The 26,511-nt window shown below is 37.5% G+C and overlaps 1 protein-coding gene and 1 long non-coding RNA gene across 4 annotated transcripts in view; both read left to right on the top strand.

Annotated features, from left to right (window-relative positions):
• wdr62 (WD repeat domain 62) overlaps window positions 1-26,511 on the top strand; it is a 42,614-nt gene continuing 16,103 nt past the window's right edge. For all 3 annotated transcript variants that reach the window (XM_051862561.1, XM_051862562.1, XM_051862560.1), the window contains exons 1-19: window positions 1-427; window positions 683-774; window positions 4,171-4,233; window positions 4,323-4,380; window positions 7,150-7,320; window positions 8,238-8,375; window positions 8,938-9,120; window positions 10,590-10,750; window positions 15,521-15,710; window positions 15,799-15,948; window positions 17,272-17,435; window positions 17,514-17,605; window positions 18,490-18,615; window positions 18,699-18,769; window positions 21,804-21,925; window positions 22,098-22,173; window positions 22,250-22,361; window positions 23,085-23,148; window positions 24,247-24,369. In XM_051862561.1, the coding sequence (XP_051718521.1) occupies window positions 272-427; window positions 683-774; window positions 4,171-4,233; window positions 4,323-4,380; window positions 7,150-7,320; window positions 8,238-8,375; window positions 8,938-9,120; window positions 10,590-10,750; window positions 15,521-15,710; window positions 15,799-15,948; window positions 17,272-17,435; window positions 17,514-17,605; window positions 18,490-18,615; window positions 18,699-18,769; window positions 21,804-21,925; window positions 22,098-22,173; window positions 22,250-22,361; window positions 23,085-23,148; window positions 24,247-24,369 (2,312 nt within the window). In that variant the 5' untranslated portion in view covers window positions 1-271. The remainder of the gene's footprint in view (window positions 428-682; window positions 775-4,170; window positions 4,234-4,322; window positions 4,381-7,149; window positions 7,321-8,237; window positions 8,376-8,937; window positions 9,121-10,589; window positions 10,751-15,520; window positions 15,711-15,798; window positions 15,949-17,271; window positions 17,436-17,513; window positions 17,606-18,489; window positions 18,616-18,698; window positions 18,770-21,803; window positions 21,926-22,097; window positions 22,174-22,249; window positions 22,362-23,084; window positions 23,149-24,246; window positions 24,370-26,511) is intronic.
• On the top strand, window positions 10,766-15,506 carry LOC127495655 (uncharacterized). Its single transcript, XR_007925158.1, has 2 exons — window positions 10,766-13,637; window positions 13,684-15,506. It is a non-coding gene; the product is annotated as an uncharacterized LOC127495655 (long non-coding RNA).

Raw genomic sequence — 26,511 nt, 5'->3', positions numbered from 1 at the left:
CACATTACATGGACTTCATTGCTTACAGCTGTTTGTACATTGTCGACAAGTTTCGTTTCAGTCGGAAAAAAATAGAAGTCATTTCATCGTACTTTCTAAATTAAAACTTTTGATCCACAGTCAGTATTATACTGTCCGTCGGAGTATAAAGTAGTCGAACTTTTGCGTTTCTGATCAATGGACAGCATTTAAAGCGTTTTAAATGCAAACTAATATGTGATTTCAGAGTGTGGATTATTTATTGAGCCGTTTTAAAGAAAAGTGTTGCACTATGGCGGATGGAGCAGTTGTGTTTGGAGCGAGTCTAAACGCAAGTTGTTTGACCTCTCGAGCAAGGAAAGTTAACAACAACAGCAGCAGCACTTCAGTACAGGCGAACATGAGGAGGAAGACTCGACAGAGCAACAGAAGAGACATTCACAGCCGGGTATGATCCACATTATGACTCACTCACGCCTGCTGTGTTTGCTGTACTTTAGAGCAGGCCAGAGAACACAACGACTCTTCCTGTTTTTACCTTAATTTTCATGCAAGGAGCTTTTTCATGCAGTTTATTATTGTTTGTGTGTCCTTCATACAACAAATGCACGTTACACGCCCTGTTTATTGCATTGCATTGCATTGTATTTACCAGCATGAATAGATGTGTGAAGTAGTTGATGAAGTTGCTTTGTGATTGCAGGTTGTCTTGGAGAAGGTCCTGGGCATCACTGCCTCCAGCAGTAGTGCTTTAACCTGTGACCCCAACACGGGTTTGGTGGCTTATCCTGCAGGGTACGACTATTTCTATAAGTGTTTTCTGTGTCAAAGTCCACACTTAGAGGCATAGTTCACTCAAAAATGAAAATGTCATTTACTCACACTTTTGTCGTTCTTTTTTCCTGTATAACAAAAGGTTAATTTTTGAAGAATATCCTGACTGCTTTTTTCCTTATAATTGAAGTGAAAGGTGACTGGATGCAGCTGTCAAGCTCAAAACCGACAAAGAAGAAAAGTAGTACATACGATTTGTATGCTGTGTTTGTGCTCTTAAAGGGTTAGTTTACCCAAATACATCTGTCATTAATTACCCACCCTCGTGTCGTTCCACACCCGTAAGACCTTCGTTCATCTTCAGAACACGAAGATATTTTTGATAAAATCTGAGTTTTTTTTTATTTTTATCCCTTATAGAAAGCAACGTAATTACCATCATTCAAAGTACAGAAAAGTACTAAAGACATTGTTAAAATAATCAACTTGACTACAGTGGTTTAACCTTAATGTTATGAATCGATGAGAATACTTTTTGTGTGCAAAAACAAAAATAACGACTTTATTCAACAAATTCGTCTGTCCCTTGTCATTCTCTTAGCTATTTTCGTTGCAGAGCTTCTGTGTTTACATCTGAACACCGGCTCAGTATTGGCTGACTCTGGTCACGTGATCAGCACGACGCATGCGTGTGATGCTGACGCAGGAGCCGGCCAATAATGAGCCGGAGTTCGGACGTAGAACCTGGAAGCGCTGGATGTAAACAACGTATGAGCATGACACGGAAGAGATATTGTTTGATTTTTGTTTTGTGCACAAAGTATTCTCGTTGTTTCATAACATTAAGGTTGAACCACTGCAGTCACGTCGACTGTTTTAACAATGTTTTTACTACTTTTCTGGACCTTGAATGATGGTAGTTTTATTGCTTTCAATGGAGGGTGAAAAAACCTCATGGATTTCATCAAAAATATCTTAATCTGTGTTCTGAAGATGAACGAAGGTCTTATGGGTGACTAATTAATGGCAGAATTTTCATTTTTGGGCAAACTAACCCTTTAATTGTGTTGACGAAGAACCGAAATTCGCTGTAGCTGTCAAATATCGTATCAAACATGGTGCTGTCCCATCATTGATGTTTCTTCATGAGTCATGAGAGAATCAGTGACATTTGGTGCTATATGGGTCAACTTTTTTTTGTCTGTTTCCGAGCTTATATCATCATAAATTCAGTTTGATACATAAAGTTTTCTTTTGACATCAGAAGCAATGTTGGGGGTAATGCATTACAAGTAACTTGAGTTACGTAATCAGATTACTTTTTCAATTTACAACAAAATATCGAAGTTACTTTTTCACATTTATTGACTGGCAGCTCTCCTGTCCCCGTGTTGAGAGAAATAAAGGTCAGGTGTTGTGTGCGCTGTGTAAATATGATGGTTATTGTAGTTCTACACTAAATGTGAGCATGAATTTACTGATCTCACTTGCACGAAAACATTCAGTATTCCTCAAAATAAATAAATAACTGAAATGCAATCTCAGAATTTACGCAAACTTGTAAATAACTATATTAAATTACACAAATATATTTTATGTATTTAATCTCACTTTATTAACCAATGTCTTTGCTGCTGACCTTCAGTTATCTAATTCAACCATACTAATATGCAAAAACTACTTTAGATTTAGAAATATCCTATTCTTTAATCCAGAATCGCTGCACATCTGAGGTTTATTTGAGCTGTGCCCTCTACTGCACAGGCGTAAATATGCATTTCCTTCAGCCTGATGGTGCGTTCACACCAGACGCGAATGAAGCGTTAAGCGCAAGTGATTTACATGTTAAGTCAATGCAAAGACGCGATAGACATCCTGCGGCGTGAATTGAGCGTTTCAGGCAAGTTGAAAAATCTGAACTTTGGCGAATATTCGCGCCGTGTTAACCAATCAGGGGCTTGCTCTAGTAGCGAGCAGAGGCAGAAATCCGAAACGACAATGGAGGACAAAATCATTGTCGCTGTATGTGGATATCCGGAGCTGTACGATACATCTTCGTACTTTTATAGAAACAGGAATAAAAAGGATCTTGCTTGGAAGAAAGTGAGTGAGGAGGTCGGACAATCTGGTAAGTTGTAAAAATGCGCTACAAGCTAGCTAAAGCCGGCAAATTGAGTTTATTTGCCATATTTTACAACTACTTTCTCCTCCCATGATGCAAATTTGCATCTGTTGTGAAGTGAATTTCACGCGCGAATGAAGCGAGTAAACTCAAAATGTTCAAGCGTCCAACTACGTGCGAATAGTGCAATTTATTCGCGCAAGTCGCGTCTGGTGTGAACGCCCCATGAGGCTTATTCATTTCACTTTTGGTCTGAAAGGGCCTTAACATTTGCCAAAAATATAACACTTTTATTATTAATAAATAAACAAACAAGCCCAGCCCAGGAGAGAAAAAGTAATGCAAAAGTAATGTAATGCATTACTTTTCATAAAAAGTAACTAAGTAACTTTTACTTTTCCTAAATTACTTTTTTAGGGAGTAAGGCAATATTGTAACGCATTACTTTTAAAAGTAACTTTCCCCAACACTGGTTTGAAGACTTGAAATATAGAGTTGTATGGAGGACTTTTATTGTCCTTTTTTATGTTTGGACAGCTCCAGTCCCCATTCGCTTTCATTATAAGCAAAATCCTGCAGTCTTTCCATGGAAGAATAGTTATACAGGTTTGGAACAACAGGGTAAATGTGAGTAAATTACAGATTTTTGATCTTAGGTGAACTTTAAACTTATGTATGTTAGAGTTGTGGTTATTCTGCTTGGACACCTCTGGGAACAAGAGAGAAACTACAAACTAGTGTGATTTTTCTAAGTGGTGATTACCATTCAGCAGTTTTTTGTTTGTTTGTTTTTGAAAGAAATGAATACTTTTATTCAGCAGGGACACATTAAATTTATCAAAGATGATTATAAAGACATTTATAATACTACAAAAAGATTTCTATTTCAAATAAATGCTGTTCTCTTGAAGATCTATTCATTGAAGAATCCTGAAAACATGTATCTTAGTTTCCACAAAAATATTGAGCAGCACAACTATTATATAATAAAAAGATAAGAATTATTTCTTGAGCAGCAAATCCGCATATTGGAATAATTCCTGAAGAATCATGTGACACTGGAGACTGAAAATTCAGCTTTGCTATCAATAAATTATATAATATTAATTAAATAGTATTCATAATTTCACAATATTACTGTTTTATTGTATTTTAATAAAATAAATGCAGCCTTGGTGATTTTCAAAAGCATTAAAAAAAATTGTACTTGCCCCAAGCTTTTGAAGGGTAATTAATGCATACTGTAAATGACTATTTTCATCTGTAAACTAATGCGGTGATGTTGTGTGTTTCAGTTGCGTTATTGTCATCCTGAGCCCACAGAAGAACAAGCAGACTCACATATTTAATACCTCCAGGTAAAAAGCACACTTCTTATCTTTAGTTCCGTAGCACAATGTTGTACATTGTAACAGAATTAAGTCCAAATCATGTGTTTGTTACTTAGGAAAACCTTCAGTGCCTTGGCTTTCTCGCAGAATGGAAAATATTTGGTCACTGGTGAGGTAAGTGTTCTGAGATGTTTTATGAGGGCCAAAAGAATGACGACTGTGCTAAATGCCCTTCTCTGCAGCGTTTGAACGGGGAACATTGATTCCTATGGTTATCTTATGTATATGTGTTAGAGGAGGGCTTATGTCTGGGCTGCTCTGTGCGTTCCGACACATTCCAGCTCCCCGGTTGCCATGGTGAGGCCCAGTGTCTGTCCCAACTTGGTAAACCAACAGAGAATCGCTGTTGCGACAGCAGATCACAAATGCAGTGCAATGGCTGCTTTGCTTTTTTTAGGCATCTGACTAATAATGCTGCATATTGCATAGGGGAGTTGGCAGATATTTAAAGGATTGTTCACTCAATTTTTTTAATAAAGCTGCTTGAAGGTTCTTCAGGTATTTCCCATGTGTGTTTCACAGAAAGAATAACCTCAAATGGGTTTGGAACAGTGTGAGGGTGATGACAGAATTTTCAGTTTTGTGTGAACCATTTCTTCAACAGTTTGGGTTTGGGAATCACAAGATTCCTCTGTCTTCATATCACTGTAGCTGCATTTAGATGAGAATTTAAAATTTAAACTCTTGAAAGGCACATGTTGTCCTACATTATGATTATTTATTGGTGGCTGCTTTTTCCACTCATGCTTTTTGTCACTATCTAAATAAATGAAAAGCAAATTAAAAATAACATGCTACCATACTACTCATACTATTTCTGTAGTGTGTAGGAATAAGATATCCAAATTACCTACTACATTAGCCAAAATTAAATAATAAGGTACTAGAGGCCATATTTGTAATAACATAGCAAAGACTTTATATAGAAAGTCATGGTGTCAGTGCAGCTCCCGTTGCTATAAGAAGTGTTCTGAGATGAGTGCTTATGAAATATAAGCTTTTTTAAATGCTATTTGAGCAAAAGAAATCATTTGAGACAGTTCATGTCAGATTTTGTTGCTGATTTGAAATATGTTATTTGTGAGTTCAGCAAGCAGTTTTTGAGATTTTAGGATTCCCCCATTCAAGTAAATGGGACTTGGTCTTGGTTTGTGAATGTTGATGCTTTAATAACAAATAATTTATGGGAGTGTTTATGCTGGGATGTGTAGGTTGTGGCTAGGCGACAACTTTAATGGAAATTTCATGGACATACAGAAAAAAAATTTATACTTTTATGGGAGGGACAAAACATGAACGTTGTGGGCGGGAGAAGGGAACGGGACAGAATCTTGTGGGAGCGGGAAAAATCCGTCCCACGCAGGTCTCTACTGTGAATCACAAGTTCAGCGATTCATTACGCATTTTTAGAGCAGCACAGACTAGTGTTGTGAACACGAGGCACAGGCAAATGTGATTCTGATTTTCTGCAACAGTTCACTTAGGTTAATATAAGTGACTTACATTTTAGAAAAAATATTGTCTTTCACCAACAAAAATAGTGCCAAACAAAACTTGAGCAGAACGTTTCTTAGCAACACACAGTGGTGTTTCTGAATGAATCTACAATTTGTTTGAGAAAGTGATTCAATGACCCATTCATAAAGACCGTTGCTTGGTCTGTAAATGAATAAGCATTTTGAATGAGTTGTATGAAAAATTGACTCCAATGACTCACATATTAAAGGTGGGGTAAGCCATATTTCAAAAACACTGTTTGGAAGTTAGTCGGACCAACACCAACAACAAACGTGTAACCAATCAGCATTAGGGGGCGTATGACGGTCGAGGAGAGAGAATGAGCAAGAGGGAGATTTGAAAATAAGAATTACTGCAGAAAGAGAGATGAGACAATACAAAAGAGCTTAAAAGAATATCACTGGAATGAAGGTTTATCACTGGGCAAGTGCTTTAGGACCTGCTTTTATATTAGAAAAGCTTTCCAGCGCTGGAGAAAGTTAAGCGGAAAGGCCTGAAAACAGACGCAGAGGCTGCTTTGATTCTGCTTCACATGTGAGTAACACTGGGTTTGAGTGTCATTGATTGTCTCGAGCTGCTGTGCTGTTTGCAATTAACAATGAACAATTGTTTGTATTTACTCTTGTGTACTGTACGTTCATTTTTTGTGCTTTTTGTCATCTGTTCATCTGTGCTTTATTTTTCGTGAAGCATTATTTTACTAATGGTGCCACACTAATAGAATATTGGATAATAGGGGTAGAATATTGGACACTTCTTGCATGTGACTGCAGCTTTACTTGCGTAGTGGAGGGGGAGGGGCAAAATAACTGTATAAAATTCATACATTAGATGTTTGAGTAGTATAAGTTCATAGAGTATAGTGTGTCGTGGGACATGGCTTGACTCATTTACGTCATTTGCAGTGGGAGTGGGTGGGGCTAAAGGTCTTTTGGAGTGATTTGCTTGTTTCTATTCTCTGATTGGTGGAGATTTGTGCAGAATCATGGGTAATGTAGTTTTTCACCATAGATCCTGCTGTTAAACAAATATTTCTAAAAAATAAGTTGAAATAATGAAAACTGAAGGCTTCAACAAAGGTATATGTAATCGATTAACAATCTCTTATACACCTTTCAAGAAAGACCTAATGTAGGCTAAGTTAGCATTCTAAATAAATTCCTCTATAGAGAAAATGATGGGCTTTTTACTTCCATAACCTGACTGTTGCGTTCTGTTATTCTGAATAGTAGGGTAGTAGACAAATCTGGGTGTGGGGTCTCACACAGTTATTATGCTTTTTATTTTTACTATTCATCTGTTCACTTTTTTTTTTTTTTTTTTTTTTTTCTTTCTCTCTTCTTCTTTTTCCCTGTTGCTGGGCAGAGCGGGCACATGCCCTGTGTGCGGGTGTGGGACGTGGCAGAGCGGATGCAGGTGGCAGAGGTCCAGTGCCATAAGTATGGGGTGGCGTGTGTGGCATTCTCCCCCAATGGGAGCTATATAGTGTCTGTGGGATACCAGCACGACAGGACCGTCAGCGTCTGGGAGTGGAAGGTGGGTTTGACAGCCGTCTGCCTGGCTGCCATGAATAGTAGTTTAACCTAAGAAAAATGATATTGGAGTTTAAGTTTACAAAGACAGTAGTGTACAGCTTTACTGGTTTACAGGCAGTGTATTGGTATTCTTGTGGTCTTGACATAATTTTAATTTTTACTTCTTGATCATATAAAATGCATGTTATTTTTTTTATTTAGTAATGTCCTGAATAAGATTTTACATAAAATGTTTACACATAGTCCACAAGACAAAAACATAGCTGAATTTATAAAAATGACCCCGTTCAAAAGTTTACATACCCTTGATTCTTAATACTGTGTGTGGTTACCTGGATGATCCACGACTGTTTTTATGTTTTGTGATGGTTGATTTTGAGTTCAGCTATTTTTTTTATTTTTTTTTTGTCTTGTGGACAGTACTAAACATGCATTTTCAGGACAGTACTAAACATGCATTTTATATGATCCCTCTTATTTTGTTAAAAAAAAAAAAAAATTAACATTTTGCAGATTCTACAAGGTGTATGTAAACTTATGACTTCAACTGTATGGTGATATCTGCATTTTATAGATCAGTGTTTGAAACATGTTTCAAATCAACATGCCCCTTACAATGTTGCAACTCGTGTATCATCTGGAATACTAAGATTCCCACTTAGTAAATAAGATGTCGCTCAATCATTCATGTGCTGAATAATTAGGATATTTCTGACTTTAATCTACTCTAGTGATGTTTGTTTAGGTTACAGGGTGTTTAGAATGAATTTTGTGAAGTGAACGTTAATATATCTTGTGCTCAGCGAGTAGGGAGCGGTGGACACTACATAGGCACCCTGTCAATCAGAATGCAGCTTGTGAGTCTGTTTTACAAGAACATATATAAATAATGCTTTTAAATCTTTTCTTTGCTTGTAGAAGGGGACTGTTATCGCATCCAATAAGGTGTCCAGCCGTGTGCTTGCTGTATCTTTCTCAGAGGACAACAGCTACTTTGTAACCGCAGGGAACAGACATGTTAAGTTCTGGTACCTTGATGCCTCAAAGGAAAGACGGGTGAGACACTTGGCACATGTTGTTACAGTCTACAGATGCAAGGAAAATCCAGTCGCTGAAAATTAGATTTTTTTTTTTTTTTAAGATTAAAAAATACTTTATTTAGAATAATTTAATATTTTATGTATCTTGAGGTGTAATGACCCAATATGGCAGCATCCATTTATGATTTTAATAAATATAATATACACGTAATATTGTTATTGCATGCTGTTTTATAATGTGCTACAATACACTGAGATGCAAATAGTTTCTGCCCCTGTCTAACAACTATTTACACAAAAAAATACTGCTATTTTCTCTGAGTGTAAATGGCATCTGCACTTGATTTTGGTGCCATGTTAATTCAGTCCTGTTCACAACCTTATTTCAAGTGTGCTGATATGAATTGAAGTGTTTAGTGCAGTTTCCTGTGTTTGCCCACATCCTTCTGTGACTGTGTGTTTGTTTTCTAACCAGATGGAGCACAAAACGCTTGTTTTTCTCTGTTCAAATATGCACACAATTTTGTCATGTTATTGAAGCATTTGTGAAGATTATCACCTGTTGTCGGCTCCTGCAGGTGAACAGCACAGTGCCTCTGATTGGTCGCTCAGGGTTGCTCGGGGAGCATCAGAACAGTCAGTTCTGTGGTTTGGCGTGTGGCCGTGGCTCTATGGCCAGCAGCACCTACTGCATCACACACACGGGTCTGCTGTGCCAGTTCAACAGCAACCGACAGCTGGATTCCTGGGTTGATCTCAAGGCAAGTTACACATTGTGCCTTCATTTCATTACTGTAATGCAGTGTTTCCCAACACTATAAAAGGGTTAGTTTAATCAAAAATGAAATTTATCATTAATTACTCACCCTCATGTCATTCCACACCTGTAAGACCTCGTCTTCAGAACACAAATGAACATACGATTTTGATGAAATCTGTGAGCTGTCTGGCCTACAATTATTTATTTATTTGTGCAAAAAACAAAAAATAATGACTTTATTCAACAATTTCTTCTCTTCTGTGTCAGTCTCCTATGCTGTTGACGTAGTGAACAGTGCAGCGCTTGTGTGTTCTACGTCAGAACACCGACTTATTATTGGCCGACGCTGCTCATGTGATCAGCACGACACATGCGTGTGATGCTGATGCAGGAGCCAGCCAATAATGAGTCGCCGTTCTGACGTAGAACATGGAAGCGCTGAACTTAAACAACGCATGAGAATGACACAGAAGAGAAGATATTGTTGAATAAAGTTATTTTTGTTTTGTTTTTGTGCACAAAAAGTATTCTCGTCGCTTCATAACATTAAGGTTGAACCACTGTAGTCACGTTGACTGTTTTAACGATGTCTTTACTACCTTTCTGGACCTTGAATATGATACTTAAGTTGCTTTCTATAGGGAATAAAAATAAAAAAAACTCTAGGATTTCATCAAAAAATACCTTAATTTGTGTTCTGAAGATGATGAATGTCTTACGGTGTAGAACAACATGGGGGTGAGTAATTAATGACAGAAACCCTTATTAGCTAGTAAAGCCCTACACAATATTCAAGTGTTACATTCAGACTGTCAGTTCAAATCCGATTTTTGTGCATATCCGATTGAAATCTGATCAGATTAAGCAAGTGTGGTTTGAAATGCTATTTAAATCGCATTTCTGGAAATCCGTTTCAGTCTGACTGCTCTGATCGGATTTTGCGTGGTTTATGTGACTTTCTCACGCCACATAAACGTAAACTTCAGATGTTGATATAGGAAACATCGCTGCAGAAACAAGGTTGTGCTGTTGCAAAGTGCCGGACGAGCAGAAAATGACGGAGACATGTTTTGAGACCGGTGGAGACGACAGCACTGAATAAAGCCACTCATACCAGCTTCCTGAGAAGACGTAGTAGTCCAGCGCGGCGGATACACATTGTCATGTTGTAAATAAGACAACATCTGTATTGCAAACCCCTCCATGTTGCGGTTGTTGTTTTTGGCATATAAACCGATGCAGATATTCCGGAAAACAAAAGAGCTGGATGGACACACAAATCAGATCTGAACAGTTGCGATGCACAATGTGAACAGTCAATAATGTTTGACCAGATTCCAGTCCGATAAACGCATAATCGGATTTGGACTGACAGTGTGAACGTAGCCTGTTACAGAGCCAAATAGGACAGGGTTTATAGGATGGTATTTAGAAAGTATGCTGTCATGTGTCTTTGTTTTGCTGTTGTAGACGACATCTGCACAGTGCTTATCGGTGAGTGAGACATTTGTTTTCTGCGGTTGTGCTGATGGCACAGTGCGCGTGTTCAGCCCTCAGGACCTGCATTACGTCACCACTCTACACCGGCCACACTGCTTGGGAGTAGATGTGTCTCAGGGCACACAGCCTGGGTAAGAGTCTTTCAGATGAGCCTGCGCTAATGAGGACTGTAATAGAGCTGCGACTATGATAAATTTGTTGATTTAAAAGGGTCATATGATGCTTTTTAATGTTTTCCTTCTTGATCATTCGCATTTTCAGAATCTGACTCATCCTCGAACTGATACTCTAATACAGATGACATTGTTAACCATTTTTAGAAATGTTTTAGAAGCCTTGGAAGCTGAAGCTCATGATTATGATAAGGGCTGTTACATTACCAAGACGCTTGAGGTGTTTGGCCAGTCACAACGCACTGGGTCAACTGGCCAATCAGAGCTCTCTGGCTTTTCGGAAGGAGGGGGCTTTGTAGATATCAGCGTGTTTCAGACAGACTGGGAATAGAGGTGCTACAATAATGTACAATGTGTTAAAAATGTTTATTTTTACTTTTTAAAGCATGTTAACCTATTCTAGTACACCCAATAGTAGTAAAGCTAATAGAATTAAATGTTTCAAGTCGGTATGGAGTGGTGAGGGGGGAAAAAAATGGCCTGTTGGAAAGAGCGACCCTTCACCCCTATTTTCCTCAACAAACTAGTGGTAGATGTTGCAACAAATCCTCTGCATCCCACCTCTACTGGGAAGATGCTGGTCTTCCAGCCGTTCTGGGATGCTTCAACTGCCAGGTTGGAATATTTGTTCTTTTTTCTCTCATAAGCTTCTTCAACCCCATCTTCCCATGGTACTGTTAATTCCACAACATATGCCTGCTTTGTTGTTGGAGACCACAGGACCATGTCTGGCTGGATTGTTGTAGCCACTGTTTCTGGGGGAAACACAAGCTTCTTATCAAGGTCCTCTTCCAATTTCCAATCCCACGCTGACTGCAGGATGCTTGTTGTACAATGCTCTTGATGTTGGCCAGCTGGTACGAGATTTGTGAATTTGACCTGTCCTGCCAATGTTTGTAGGAGGTTGTTTATGGTGATTCGCTTCTGTTCCAGTATTGATGCCAGCTCTCTGAGTACTTGGTTATGCTGCCAAGTATAGTGCCCTTGGGTGAGACTTTTAGTACACCCTGATAGAAGGATGCAGGTACTTGACACAGGGAACAGGCAGGATCTTCTCCATACCACTTCACCATACCAGATTTTGGGGGGAGGGTAGCAGGTTGTATGTGGCTCTGATGACAAAACTCAGCCGCGCTCCCTCCATCTGCCAGATGTCACGCCAGCTGAGCTTTTTCTTCTCCAGGCCCTCCCAGTTGGTTCATCTCCCCTGCTTAGCCATTGAGATGGCTTTGGCATATCACGCTCCCTCCTCCTGTCTCCTGACTTCTTCTACCACTAGCTGTCTCTTCTGCACTGATGTTGCTTTGTGCCACATAGGAGTTTTTGGGATGAGTCCGAACCCTGAATTGAAGCGCAGACTTTGCACTCTGAACAGCTTCTGATGGATTCCACTTCCTTCCCGCTACCACCCGGGGGGCCGTTGTTCGAATGACTGCATCCTCTGATTCAGTTAGGGTCTTGACGAGCCTTGCTTTGGTGCATTTGAACTCTTCCACGAGCCCTGTGATTGGTAATTCCAACTTGCCATGCCCATAAACTCCGACAGAACTTAAACAACGTGGAATTCCAAGCCACTGCTTCAGCTATATGCTTATCAGCCGTTCCAACTTTTCAACTTTGGTGCTGGGGATCTCATACACAATAAACAAAATAATGAACTTTTAAAATAGCATTATATGACCCTTTAATACTTTTCAATTAAGTGGTAAAAATAGCATTGGTTTCCTTTTTGTATGTATGTATGTTTGCATGCCAGTGCCTTTTTAAGTGTCATGATGCAGTCATGTTAAACTTAGTTCAGCTTTGCCATACGTGTCAAGAGACCACTGTGTTTTTGTTGCGCTCCTTCTAGCTGTTTTTGAACTTAAGGACGTGTCCTGTGTGAATGCCTGCTTGGACCACAAAAGCAAATATACAGGAGTTGGACAATGAAACTGAAACACTGGCCAATATAGTGTTGGAGGTTTCACGCCTATATATGCACCGCCTGGTGACCAATCTTTACTGATTTTACAGTCCATCGGTAAGAGCATAGTGTGAAGGTTGAATTAGCAGAGCAATAGCACAGCTGCACATGAAATATTGCAATCCACACAACATAAAGGGAGACATATTAGCGTTCAAAAGAGAACAAGTTGTTGGTGCATGTCTTACTGGCTTATCTGTGACCAAGACAGCAAGTCTTTATGGTGTTTTGAACTAGGGACTTCGGGGTGGTACTCGGTGTGTTTCAACCGCAGGAACCAGGGTCTAAATTAAGTTCTGGGTAAAAATTCCCCCCTCAGAAAGTCCCTGCTCGTGAGGTAGTACTTTTTTCAAGTTCAGGAACTTTCGAGGGTGGGACTTGGGTGCTGTACATGCTGATTGGTTGAGTTCATGCAGCATTTTATTTCAACCACCATTTTTAAAAGTCTGTTGCGGTGTGTGCAGTAAGAGTTGTTTGCTATTTGAATCAAAATTGGAGTTTAAAAATTATGACCGATTGACCCACAACGAGTTTCAGGCTTTATTAAGCTTATATCAAGCGTACCACACGAGTCCTGAAAAGTGAAGCCAAAGTGTCTTGATTGCCCCCAGGTGTCTGGATGCAGTATAGGTCATAAACCCCATCCTCTCCTTGTAATTTAATGGGACGTGAGACAAACTAAATGGTCAAATTACATGTCAAATATTTTTTTTTCTTCCAAAGATGGTTTCTGTCATTTTAGGCAGTTTTTATCACGCTGATGTAAGTTAAAATGTTTGTTCTTTAAATAAGTTTGTTTTTAGTTATTTGATGCTATAAAAATGCAGGTTTTGACATCATGATTGACAGCTGAGGTTGACAGCTTCTCTGAGCAAAGTCGTCACTAAAGCACCAATGGACTTTTTTTCTGGATCCTCAGGAGGAGATTGGCTTTAACATTTCAAGAACTGTTTATTTCACACCGACAAGTTGTTCTGCAGTAAAGTGCATTAACCAGTTCTGCGGGAGTGTGGGCAGGACCTTAATATCGCAGCTCCACTTCGTGCTCACTACTGCGCAGACTCGATGTCAGCGCCATATTGGCACACTGTCAGCTTCACTTACTACAATGGAAGAGAGTGAAGGTGTGTTGTCACAGTCTATGGCTTATATGTGGAGGATGAAATCCAGCAGGAACTGGAAAGTCGCGCGCAGTCCTACGTCACTGGATTAATCTTCACGGTACTTTAGACCGCAATGGAAACGCAGACAGTAACAGGTCTGGGGGGAAAAAGTTCCAGGGACAATTTGTTCCGAGCGATTTCGGTGGAAACAAGGCTATAGTGACCCGGCCACTATTCTGGAAGAGGAATGGCTCAGAGTCCATATGGCCACTGTGAAGGACTTATGTCTGTCATTCCCAAGATGAACTGATGTTGTTTGGCCGCAAAAAGAGGCCCTACACCATACTAATAAACACCTAAAACCAGGTGTTTCAGTTTCATTGTCCAACCCCTGTAGATACACAATATGGTACACCATATTTTATGGGGGGAAAAAAGTTGCACCTGAATGTAAGTGATACTGGGTCAGATTTGCTTTTCTGAGAGAGAGGGGAAAAAAAAAAAAAAAACTAGTCACATTGTATTATTACACTCTTAAATAATGTAAAATACTGGTAATTAAAATGAAACATTTACAAACATTATAAACACCATAAACATGTGTTTTAGTTTCCCTCACTCCACAAAAAAAATCTTCAAATTTGATGGTATTCATAATAAGAATTAAAAATATTAGTATGAAAAATAAATAGTTGACATTCATTATTTAAAAAAACAAAAAACAAACACTGTCTAAACTAATTTAAAACTAAACAGCTGGCATGTGGAAAACTTGCACAAACTATGTTAATGTTAAATGTGAGGGGAGATAAAAATTGAAACTCACTCTTTACCTTCATTACCAAATTAAAAAAAAAAAACCCCCCAAAAAAACAAAGATGATTAATGATTTCTGTATTTGAGATTATTGTAGGGTGAGCAGCATGCAAAACAATACAAAGCCAGCATATAGCTTAATTCAGATTTATGATCTCACGTACCTCTCATTCTGCATGAATCCAAGTGTTTCCATGTTCTCTACCATTATTACTAAAACTTTATTCTTTGTACTTCACTCACAAAAAAGCAACTTTCACATGCGCAAAAATGTTTGGCGTACCTTAACTTTGGAATATAAGTCACAACATGTTTCAGATGATAAAAACACAAAACTTGTATTCCAGAAAATACAATACTTTTAATGCAGACATGTAGCTTTAACTTAACAACTATTCTGAGTTTAATGTTGTAAAAGGAATTTGCTTTATTTAAATGTTAAGTGATTTACTTTGCATTCATTAAAATAAACATCATTAACTTAAAATATAAAAAAACTTATTTTATTTCAGCTAGTGCTAAAATAACTAAAACTAAATCTTAATTAAAAAAAAAATACAGACATATTTATTTTAAAAAGCTAATAAAATGACAAACAACAAAATTACTAAAATGTTAACTAGAATTAATATATAAATATATAAAAATAAATTAACGAAAGTTATAATGGTGTTTCACAAAATCTATTACCAGTGTTCTTGTGGTTTGAATGATCTCATGTATAATTGTTTAAACTTTTTTTTTTTTTTGTTAAACGTGTTAAAATCAAACGTTAAACATCAAATGTTAATTTTTTTTTTTTTTTTTTTTTTTTTTTTTTTTGGATTACTTTTCTTTTCATAGGCATTTGTTCGGTGCAAACCCAGAAGCACAGTATCCAGATACCCTGGCTTTAACATTTGACCCTGTGACCAGGCACTTGACGTGTGTGTATAATGACCACAGTGTGTACGTATGGGACGTGCGGGACATTCGAAATGTTGGGAAGGTCTATTCAGCTCTGTACCACAGCGGATGTGTGTGGAGTGTGGAGGTGCGTTAGTGACAGAGCAGTTCATATTGAGATTATCAGATGAATGATACGCAAGGCCACTTTATTAATGCGTTAATATTCTCTGCAGACCTACCCTGAGCTTGGAGATTTATCAGGATGTCTGTCGCCTGGCTCTTTCCTCACATGTTCATCTGATAACACCATCCGCCTGTGGAAAAGTGAGTCCCCGCAGAGTCACGGCTCAGGACTTGGCTTTCGCCACAACCTTTACAGCCAGGTATGGATTACTGCTAGACTGAATTGGGCCAGGACATGACAGTATTCAAAAAGATTTTCATACTTTGTCTGAACAACAGAGAACACATATTTTGCTTTTTTATTTATTTATTTGGGGTTTGTATGGTCATGAAAAACCTGGAAACTACATGGAAATTTAAGAATTTTGATTTTAATTTTGGCGAAGTCATGGAAATTTGTTTCACAAATATCTTTGTAATAGAATATGTTTAATGATTGCCTGAATTTCGGAGTGGTATTGCAGGTATTGAGCATAGTTTTACTATAATCCCTCTCATTTTCCAAACCGAAATTGAGGCTGAAATTGAATTGATAATATTGGTTAACAAATTAGAATACTTGGAATTCATTAAAGGATTAGTTCATTTCAGAATTGAAAATTTCCTGACAATTTACTCACCCCCATGTCATCCAAGATGTTTATGTCTGTCTTTCATCAGTCGAAAAGAAATGAAGGTTTTTGAGGAAAACATTCCAGGATTTTTCTCCATATAGTGGACTTCACTGGGGTTCAACGCCCAAGGGGTTGAAGGCCCAAATTACAGTTTCAGTGCAGCTTCAAAGAGCTCTACACAATCCCAGATCACGAATAAGGGTCTTATCTAGCAAACTGACATATAAACAAGGTTGTAGTACAGAAGACGCAGTGGCAGCCTTAGTATGTATTGTCTCTAAACATCTAGACAAAACTAACAACTATGTAAGAATATATTCTTGGACTTTTCATCTGCCTTTGTTGCAATTTAAGTTGATATTTGTGTCGAAACTAATACAGCAAGGTGTAAACCCCTAAAGCGTGACTTCAGGCAGCTTCGTGTCATCTACGCACTACAAACTTTGACGGGTGTGCCACTGACAAAAGACGGCCATTGCGACACTGTAAAGTGGTGGCACTATAAAGCCATGTGCTTTTAAAAAAAAAAAAAAAAAAAAAAAAAAACACATTTTCATAGATTTAACGTTACATTTACCAGCTTGAAAAATAAGCTAATTTAACTAGAAACACCGGAGACCGGAAATGTGAAGGATAATTCCACTATGAGTCGGGCGAGACTTTAGGAAAAAGGTGGATATGAATAAAAGCCTAAATTAAATCTGTTCATCATATAAAGTGATCGTGTCTCTTCAGAGGACTTGGATTAAGGATTAATCCACTTGATTCATGTGGAGGAACACACATCTCTTAGGTTTCATTAAAAATATCTAAATTTGTGCAACGACATGAGGGAGAGTAATTGATGACCGAATCATTTGCCAATTCTTCTTGTGTTCGTCGATTTAATGTATGTAAAATGTGTTTCAGGACATCGTAAGGATAGTATATGTGGACGATGACATGCAGTACCTCAAAGCTGAGGCTGAGAAAGTTGAGGGAGGAAGCCAGGATGGTAAATCTGGGATCAGGGTGCTGGGAATCAGCCCAGATGGCCAGCATTTGGCTGCCGGAGACCGCAGTGGAAACCTGAGGTGAGGGGAATGAAGGGTCTGTGCAGACAACTAAATCATAAATGAATATATATGCTAAATCATCGGTCTCTTCTTCAGAATCTTCGGCTTGCACTTCATGGACGAACTGCAGAAAATCGAGGCTCATGATTCGGAGGTCTTGTGTCTAGCCTTCTCTCCTAATGAGACCGGTAAGTGAGCTTTTCTTTGTTTCAAATACATATTTTGTATTTGTACTTGGCTGCCTATGCAGTAGAAAGTTGACCTGACTAGAGAAAACAGAGGAAAAAGGCTGTGGTCTTCCCTTTTGCTAAATAGGAAGGAAAACACCCATAATGTTGCCGTCCAAGGCCACTCCCACCAGTCTGCTATGGATACGCTTATCAGAGTCAGATACCGCCTTGCTTTAGTAGGAAATACTTCTTAGCAAACTTTCAGTTATGGCGTCAACTTCTATTGTTCCCAGGTGCAAGAATTCAGAGAGTAAATGTTTAGCGGGAGTGAATTGCGGTTTCCAGTGAAGGATCCAGAGTGTTGTAGGCAGTGGCTAAATGCTGCAAAGAATCAAACAGAAAAACTGAAAAACGTGTGTGTTTGTAGTCAACATTTCGAATGTTTAAACGGAGGGGAAAAACTGAAAGAGACTGCTGTTCTGTCAGTTTCACCTGAAGCAAAACGGCATCATGTACTGTAATGGTATTTTAAAAAGTATGATAAAATGTTCAGCGATAATAACCCTGCCCTTACAATAACTGTTCTGTTAATAACCCTCGCTCCGACTTTCAGTGGGCGGGGATACGAAAATGCGGAAGTACAATCTGTAGTTTTTACGAAAGCCCTGGAGCTGTCAAAAGTCTGCTGAATTTTCTTGGTCCAGGTAACACGGAGAATGAGTAAACATTGTTCCTTTACATATACTACTGACATTGTAACAATACAAAGCAGGTTGAAAATCAGTGAAGTTACTCTTTAAGTTTGAGAAGGAATGTATATTAGTGTTAGGCATGCTGAGTTGAGCTGTGGAAAACTACAAATTGTCATTATCCACCGTGTAGATGAGTGTTTTTCCTGTCAGGTTTGCATCTGTTGGCTACTGCAAGTCGTGATCGGCTCATTCACATCTTTGACATGGAAAACAAATGCAACCTAGTGCAGACGGTTTACGATCATTCGGCCTCCATCACTGCCATCAAATTCACAGGTCAGTTAACAGTCGATAAGAGATTTGTTGTTGTTTTCCGCTAAATCTTGTCTTTCATGCATAATATGCGTGTGTTTTTGTAGATCTGAGTTCAGAGTTGTGTATGGTCAGCTGTGGAGCTGACAAGAGCATCTATTTTCGATCTGCTGAGAAGGTGAGGATGAAGTGGCTACTTTTCAAATATTGTTTTCTGTGTTCCTGCTATAATAGGGGCTTTCGCACCGGGTATTTATAGGAACTAGCCGACACGGCAGTCCCCAGAGAACTAAATGGTCCTCTAGGACCATTTTCCTAGTTGCATTTGCATCGCCAGTTGACATAAGCCGCCACTTACGTCATGCCGCTCTGGTTGTTGTGCAGTACTTTAATTTTGACGGCGCTGAGAACGATTTAGTTTATGATCTGTTTAACAGTCCTATTTTATGTTATTAGATAGAACTAAACAATGGGTTGAGAAGTGCCTGGACTTCGGCATCAGTCCATCTATTGCCGTTTTCATGTTTGTTGATATAATTAGCTATAAACTGTTTTACACAGCTTTTTAAAAATGCCAGGTGCCAGTGTTTCGCATGCTTTGGCCAATGAATCAACTTACACTTACGTCACTGGTAGTTCCTATTATGCTGATTTAGACCCTACTCTGAAGTAGGAGCTAATTTAGTTCCCCCAAAAGGTTTTTTATAACTAAAATTGTTCCCAGTTCCTGCGGTGTGAACATGCCAAAAATAGGATACTTCGGCCATTAGCTCTAGTAACTATGAAAAGGTTCCTCTGGTGTGAAAAGCCCCTATTGTTATAGAGGAATTTTATTAGATCTATTACATAGACAGCATAGAGGTTTCCCTTGGACAAATAGGCAGCCCTGGAACAGATAATTCAAAATATTATCATGCTTTTGGAGATATTCAACAATTATGCAGGCTAAATATGCCATGAGCTCCACATTTCTAGGTTTTTTTTTTTTTTTTTTTTTTAATTTATAATGTTAACCCTCTGATACATCAATTAAATCAAAAAGTGAAAAAAAAACCTTAATGATTTAAATTAATACTGTATGTATATTTAGATTTTTAATAGATACATTTTATAATATATAATTTAATCTAAAGCATATGCTAGGATAATATAAAGAAATAATTAAATGTAAACATTCAACTTTTATCACCCCAAAATTGTATTTGTTGTAGAAAAATGCTTTGTTTATAAAATATAAAAATAAATATAGAATATATTTGTTTGCATTTTTTTATATATATAAAATTAAGCAATTTTACTCTAAAATTCAGTTTTTCTTCAGTGTTTTAACTTTAACAATGAACTTCTGTTGTGCAGCACTTATAAAAATAAAAGGAATTGTTAAAATTACATTGAGCAATTAAATTATTCTTTTAATTAGTCATTTGATTACCACATTTTTTGATAATGCATTTGTGTTAAGTTATAAAACCAGAAAAATTAAAATGGACAACAGATTTTTTTGAAAAATTAAAACATTTCTTTTGGCTTATTATTGTAAAAATGATTAAATTGATGTTTTATGAATTCAATTGTTTAGACATTCTTTTTGATTTTTAAAATTTAATTAAACCATTAAAACGGAATCCAGGAAAATAAAAATGGAAATTACAGAATTTAAGAAAATAAAACGCATCATGGGCCCCTACAATTTTTTTGCTAATCTTTTAATTAATTGATGTTAAATTGTATACGTTTCTTGATTTCAATTAGTTAGACATGCTTTTTGTCTAAAAAAAAAACAAAAAAAACAACAACAAATGGAATCTAGAAAAATTTTAAACAGGAAAAAAAAAAAAAAAAAAAATGAATCCAGAAAGATGGAATTTGGTAATAAAACTGATTTCATAGAGCCCTAGGTAAGGATGTGACATAACACGGTGAATGGTTAAAAGACCTGTCCACTGAAGTGGACGACATGTGGCTAAGCGTTAATATGAAAAATGAACATGCAAATAAATTTCTTGGCTTTGCTTTTGATTAGTCCTTTAAAGGGGGGGTATCACACACAGTTTCTGCCAATCTCATGTCAATCTTGAGTACCTGTAGAGTAGTATAGCATCCTTCATATCTCCAAAAAGTCCTTAGTTTTAACATATTTATAAAAGATACATGCGCTGTACTGAGTCTTTCCGAAAACGGCCGAGTGCCTGGAGGCGTGCTGTGTGAGCGAAGCTAAAGAGTGACGAGCACGCGCAGCTTTTGCGTAGCAATCATCTGCAAGCTATCAATGGTCAGCTAAACAAATGTATTTAAACGCACACAATACACCATCCAACTTTTGAATCACTAAAATGAATATAGCGTATAATGAATTTATAAATTGACTACGTTCGTATTGTTTACATTATATGCACTTAGGCGCCTATTGCCAACAAAACAGACATTTGAAGCAGTTTTACTCACCACCTGCTGTTCCGACTCATGACCGGGATCATTATCACTGTGACCGCTCCATCTTTCAGTTTCAAACGATCTGTAAATCCAGCGTAGAACTGGGCCTTGTTTATGAAACCATAAGCACCGATCCTGAGGGCTCGAGCAGCCACGGAAAACACGAGATATTCTCCATTCATTTTAGCCAATAAAAAAGTGATTGCAACTATCAGTTTCTATGGTTATTTTAATGACAAATATCGAGAGCGCATCAATGTAATGCGTGAGCACAAAACTCTCAGCTCCACTTAACGCTGGGTTCTTTAGGAAGCAAGGTTATCTTTCCATCACAACCAAAAACACACTTCTTTGGTGACATTGTTGATTTCGTGAAGACCTGTGCAGTGCTGCCGACGACTTCCGTAAAGCTGAACGCGTGTTGACGGGCGTGCTCTTGCTCTCTCACTCTGGTAGATGTGTGCACGCGCTTTTCCGGGAGAAGTGCCTGTACAAGGCATTCCCACCATTATGACATCACTCAGCCCCATACTCAAAGAAAAAAAAAAAAAAAAAAGACCCCGAAGTTTGAGGATTTGGAAGAGAATTTTTGGCACAGAAATACTCCGTCATACGTCCAACTCGTGTTTTGAAACTTTGGCCATGTTTAGCATGAGAATCCAACTCTTTAACAGTGTAAATACAGTAAGTCAGAATACAGGAAATAGCATTAGACCCCCCCCCTTTAATGGCACTTTTAAATTTACTTTCTAACTATTGTTGTGTCTCTCTTCTTAAAGACGTCGGAGGGCTTGATCTTCTCACGATCACATCACATAGTGGAGAAGACCACACTGTATGACATGGACCTGGATGCCACACGCACACACACGGCCATTGCGTGCCAGGACCGCAACATTAGGTAGGGCTTTGTGTAAGATGTTACTACTGCTTGTACTGTAAATTTCTGATTTGAAAGGATCAGATGAGATCATCTGTTTGTTTGTTTTGCGCTCAGTACAATAATACATTTATCAGATAATTCATAGAGTTGTATGCATGAATGCTGCTTAAAGGCTCTTTTGCATTTTCAGAGTGTACAATGTGAGGAGTGGCAAGATGAAAAAGTGTTTCAAGGGCTCCCTGAATGATGATGGGACACTGCTCAAGGTATGTATGGTGTAAATGATGCCTGCAGTCAAAATCCTTTAAATTTTTGGCAGTGAGATTGTTTTTCTGCTCTCAGGTCCAGTTGGATCCCTCTGGGATGTTTCTAGCCACCAGTTGTTCAGACAAAAATATCTGTATCTTTGACTATGAGTCAGGCGAATGTGTGGCCACCTTATTTGGACATTCAGGTATGTTTATTTTTCTTGATCAGTGATTTAATTCGAACAGTCATGGTTCAGTGCATACAGTCAGAAGATGAATACAGTCAGTCACAGGCAATCTGCACTCCAATCCAGAAGGTGGTGTGTTAATGCAACGCTATTTGCTAACCGCCACAACAGGAAAAAGCACCGAAGAACAGACGATCTATGCATAGATATGTTTACGTGTAATCTCTCAACCGGTCTTTCAACCCCGGAAAAACATCAATAAAACAGCTTGAGAATAATATCTCATGTAGCATTACATTTACCTCAGGCAAGTCATTTAGTGTCCACAGCATGTTAGTTCACTAGAGAAATGAACTCTAGAGGGAGTATTTCACTAAATATATACACTATATTAACTTATATATTTGTTTTATTTACTTTACCTGTTAGTAATTCCTTAATTATTTAATATGTTTAAATAAATTAGTCATGAAAATAAGTTATGACCGTTACACCCTTTTTTGATTTTGACCAAATGTGTTCATTCTTGATTTTGGTAAAATCTTGCAACAATGTTGTTGTTGGTTTTTTTTTTTTTTTTTTTTTTTTTTTTTTTTTCTCTCTCTCTCTCTCTCTCTTTGTGGAAAAAAAAAAAAAAAAAAAAAATACAGTTTTGGACATATAAGATAATAAAAAATAAATAATTTTTTTTTATTATTATTTTTGGTGGTGGTCTTATTGTGAACTTTTATTCTCTTACAGAAATTGTTACAGGTATGAAGTTCAGCCAGGACTGCAGGCATCTGATCACTGTATCTGGTGACAGGTAAGACTTTTAAATGTGTATTTTTTACTTTATTTTATTATTGATTTTCCAAGAAAATGTTTTATACAGTAATAAAGAAAAAGGGGCATACATTCACCTTTTAGATATTAAACCACATACAGTATATAGTCTCAAATATCGTAAATGTTATAACAAAAGTCTTAATTATCATTTTAAGAGGTTTTAAATTTGGGTGTGGAAAAACAGGAATAATCAAACAGTTAATGATTATTAAACTTCAAAAGGCGATGATTTAATTAAATTGAGCACTAAACGTCAAAATGTGGCACTGCTGTGCGTTCTGCAGGCTGTTGTTTCAGAGCAGTTCACAATCAATAAATACCATGCATTTGTACTAAGCGATTGCTTATGATCTTTTGATGACTCGACAGTGATTCCTATGTTTTTATATTTTAATGTCCTTGATGTTTGAAATTGTATTCTCATCTTTTTGAATGACCAGCTAGTAGTAGTAAACCATAGACATTTCAAAATAAGATTCCCATTGTATTTCTGACTTTTCTTATAATTAAAGGTCCTGCGTAAATCATAAATCTCAAACGATTTTTTTTTTTTTTCTTTTTTTTTTTTTTTTTGCTGGCTATTATTGGTATTTTGCTGACACAGTAAACTATATCTAGCATTTAATTGAACAAACTCTTGTGGCTTTTCACTGGGCCGCCTCATAAAAGGAAAGACTATGAACATTATATTCAGTATATAGATTTTACTAATATACTACAATTGTAATCCCTTTATAATCTTTTTTTTTTTTTTTTTTTTTTAACAGATTATTATCACAAAATCCAATATTGGTTGACCTGGTTTGAATGTATGGATTTATTAATAAGTAACATAAGTATGTTTTTGCAGTTAAATGTGTGCCTGTTTAATTACGTAAAAGAATCTGAGGGGTAACATTTATTTTGAGATTGTTGACATTTTGAAATTATTTGAAGGTCTAAAAAACTGTCTTAATCTTAAATTTGATTTTACAAATTTGTTAAAAACATACTGATTTAGATCATAGTCTAATGTGTGTGTGTGTGTGTGTGTGTGTGCGTGTGTGTGTGTGTGTGTGTGTCTCTCTGTCTCCAGCTGTGTGTTTGTGTGGCGGCTGGACTCTCAGATGACCAACTCCATGAGGAAGAGGTTAGCAGAGAGGAAGCAGCAAGCAGGCCTGAGGGTTCAACGGGCCCCCAGCAAACAAGAAGCCATCAGGTAGTGTCATTTAACCCCATGCAAACTGCAATCCTGATCTCCTCTTATGTCACGTTCACACTAGAGCTGTTTGCGTAGACACAGGTTGAGTTGATGAGTGTATGATTTATGTTTATTTATATAGAGAAACAGCTTCCAGGAGCACTTGCATTGATGAAAACATTTTGCAAATGTACCACTAGAAGTGGTCAGCATGAACAAAAACCTGTTGTGGTTAAGGTGCGGTCACATTTACTTTCGTTTGGTGAATTTCATGCGCAACATCCAGTCAGTTTAAGAGGAATCTACATAGTCGCTTTAGGGTTACAGACTCTCCCATGCACATTTCACATCTGTGACCTTTTTGCCCATGGTATTTTAGCTGTTAAATGTCTTAAATGTTATAACGAAAGTCTTAAAGTCCCCCTGTGGTGACAATCAAGTTTTTAGTGTTTATATGTCTGTGGTGTTTTTAATATTCTTTAAGACAAACCATGTGCAAATTCATCAGTCAACACCATTGCTGAATAAATTCTCTTTAAAATGTGGTTTGAAATCACTGGTGGCAGGTGGGCTTTAGCATATCATTACATTGCTGCGAAGTGGTGGGTCTCGAGAAGCCAGGTTATCCCGGTATATTTTTCTGTCGATATGAAAAATCGGGTAGATTTAAGCAATATAGTAGGTGTATGATGTATATTACGATGTTATGATGAACTATATGCCTCTCCACTGACGTTCTGTTCTTTGTTGTTCTTTGTTCTTTATTTATATAGCACAGTTTAATACAATGTTGGTTGTCCAAAGTGCTTCACAATCCCAAAAAGCTAAAGAAAGAAAAAACAAATAAAACGGTATAAACAAACTTATAACCTTAGAGAAAACATACACACAATAAAGATCAAACTCCATCATTAAAACTCAGTCAGAGTTTAGCAAATGTGATTTTAACATGGCTTTGAACACAGGTAAAGATTTGGCAGATATCTAATAGCGACAGGGAGATTGTTCCACAATTTAGGACTGGCTCGATCACCTTTATGTTTGTATTTTGTCCTAGTAACGCGAAGAAGGTATTTATTTTCGGATCTCAAGGATCTGGGGGGAGTGTAAATTGTCGCCATCCTGGACAGGTAAACAGGGGCTGAATTGTGAATGGCCTTATAAATCTTATAAATAATTCTATAACGTACTAGCAGCCACTTTAGTGAAATTAATAACGGAGTAACGGAGTCATGTTTTTTTGCAGACTTGATCATTCTCGCTGCTGCGTTTTGGATTTTCTGTAGACACATTAGCGCTCTACCATCAACTCCATAATAAAGGGAGTTGCAATAATCCATTCAAGAAAAAAACAGCTGAAATTGCCTTCTCAAAGTCTGATAAAGATAGAAATGGTTTATTCTTTGCTAACCAATGTAGATTTAAAAAAAATAAATGATCTAACAACTGTTTATTTGACTATCCATCTTTAGCTCACTATCCAAAACAAACCCCAGGTTTTTCACCTTGGTTTTAGTAGAGCCAGAAAAGGTGGTTGAATTTTAAGTACTGAACCACTTCGTGCTTTCTAGGGCCAAACACAATCGCTTTGGTTTTTTCATTAAGTTTCAAAAAATGTACAGCCATCCAGTCCTTGTAAGCATCCACCTCCTGTAAGCATGCTAATAGAACATCAAATGAGTTTGAACATAACTCTCTCACGGGCAAATAGATCTGCGTATCATCAGCATAGCAATGAAATGATACTTTGTTTTCTAAAAAATAGCCCCCAAGGGTAACGTATAAAGGGAAAAAAGTATTGGAGTGAGAATCTACCCTTCTGGAATTCCCCAGGGAAGATGTACTCTTGTTGAATGGCAGTTCCCACCATGAGATAGGATTCAAACCATTTCAGCACATTGCCTTTTAGGCCGACCCAGTGTTCCAGACGCTTGATTAAAATCTCGTGATCGAACGCCGCACTAACATCAAGCAAAATTAGAATAACATTTTCGCCATTGTCCAGTGACAGCAAAATGTCTTCTAACACTATAACAAGCACTGTCTCAGTACTATGGCAAGACTTGAAGCCAGATTGAAAAGGCTCATCTATTGCATTCAGAGTAATGTGGGCTTGTAACTGTTTAAAAACTACTTTTTCTAAAACCTTTGCTAAAAAAA

This window comes from Ctenopharyngodon idella, chromosome 15, assembly GCF_019924925.1.
Source record: "Ctenopharyngodon idella isolate HZGC_01 chromosome 15, HZGC01, whole genome shotgun sequence".
NCBI lineage: Eukaryota > Metazoa > Chordata > Actinopteri > Cypriniformes > Xenocyprididae > Ctenopharyngodon > Ctenopharyngodon idella.
This window is presented reverse-complemented; position numbering and strand designations above follow the sequence as displayed.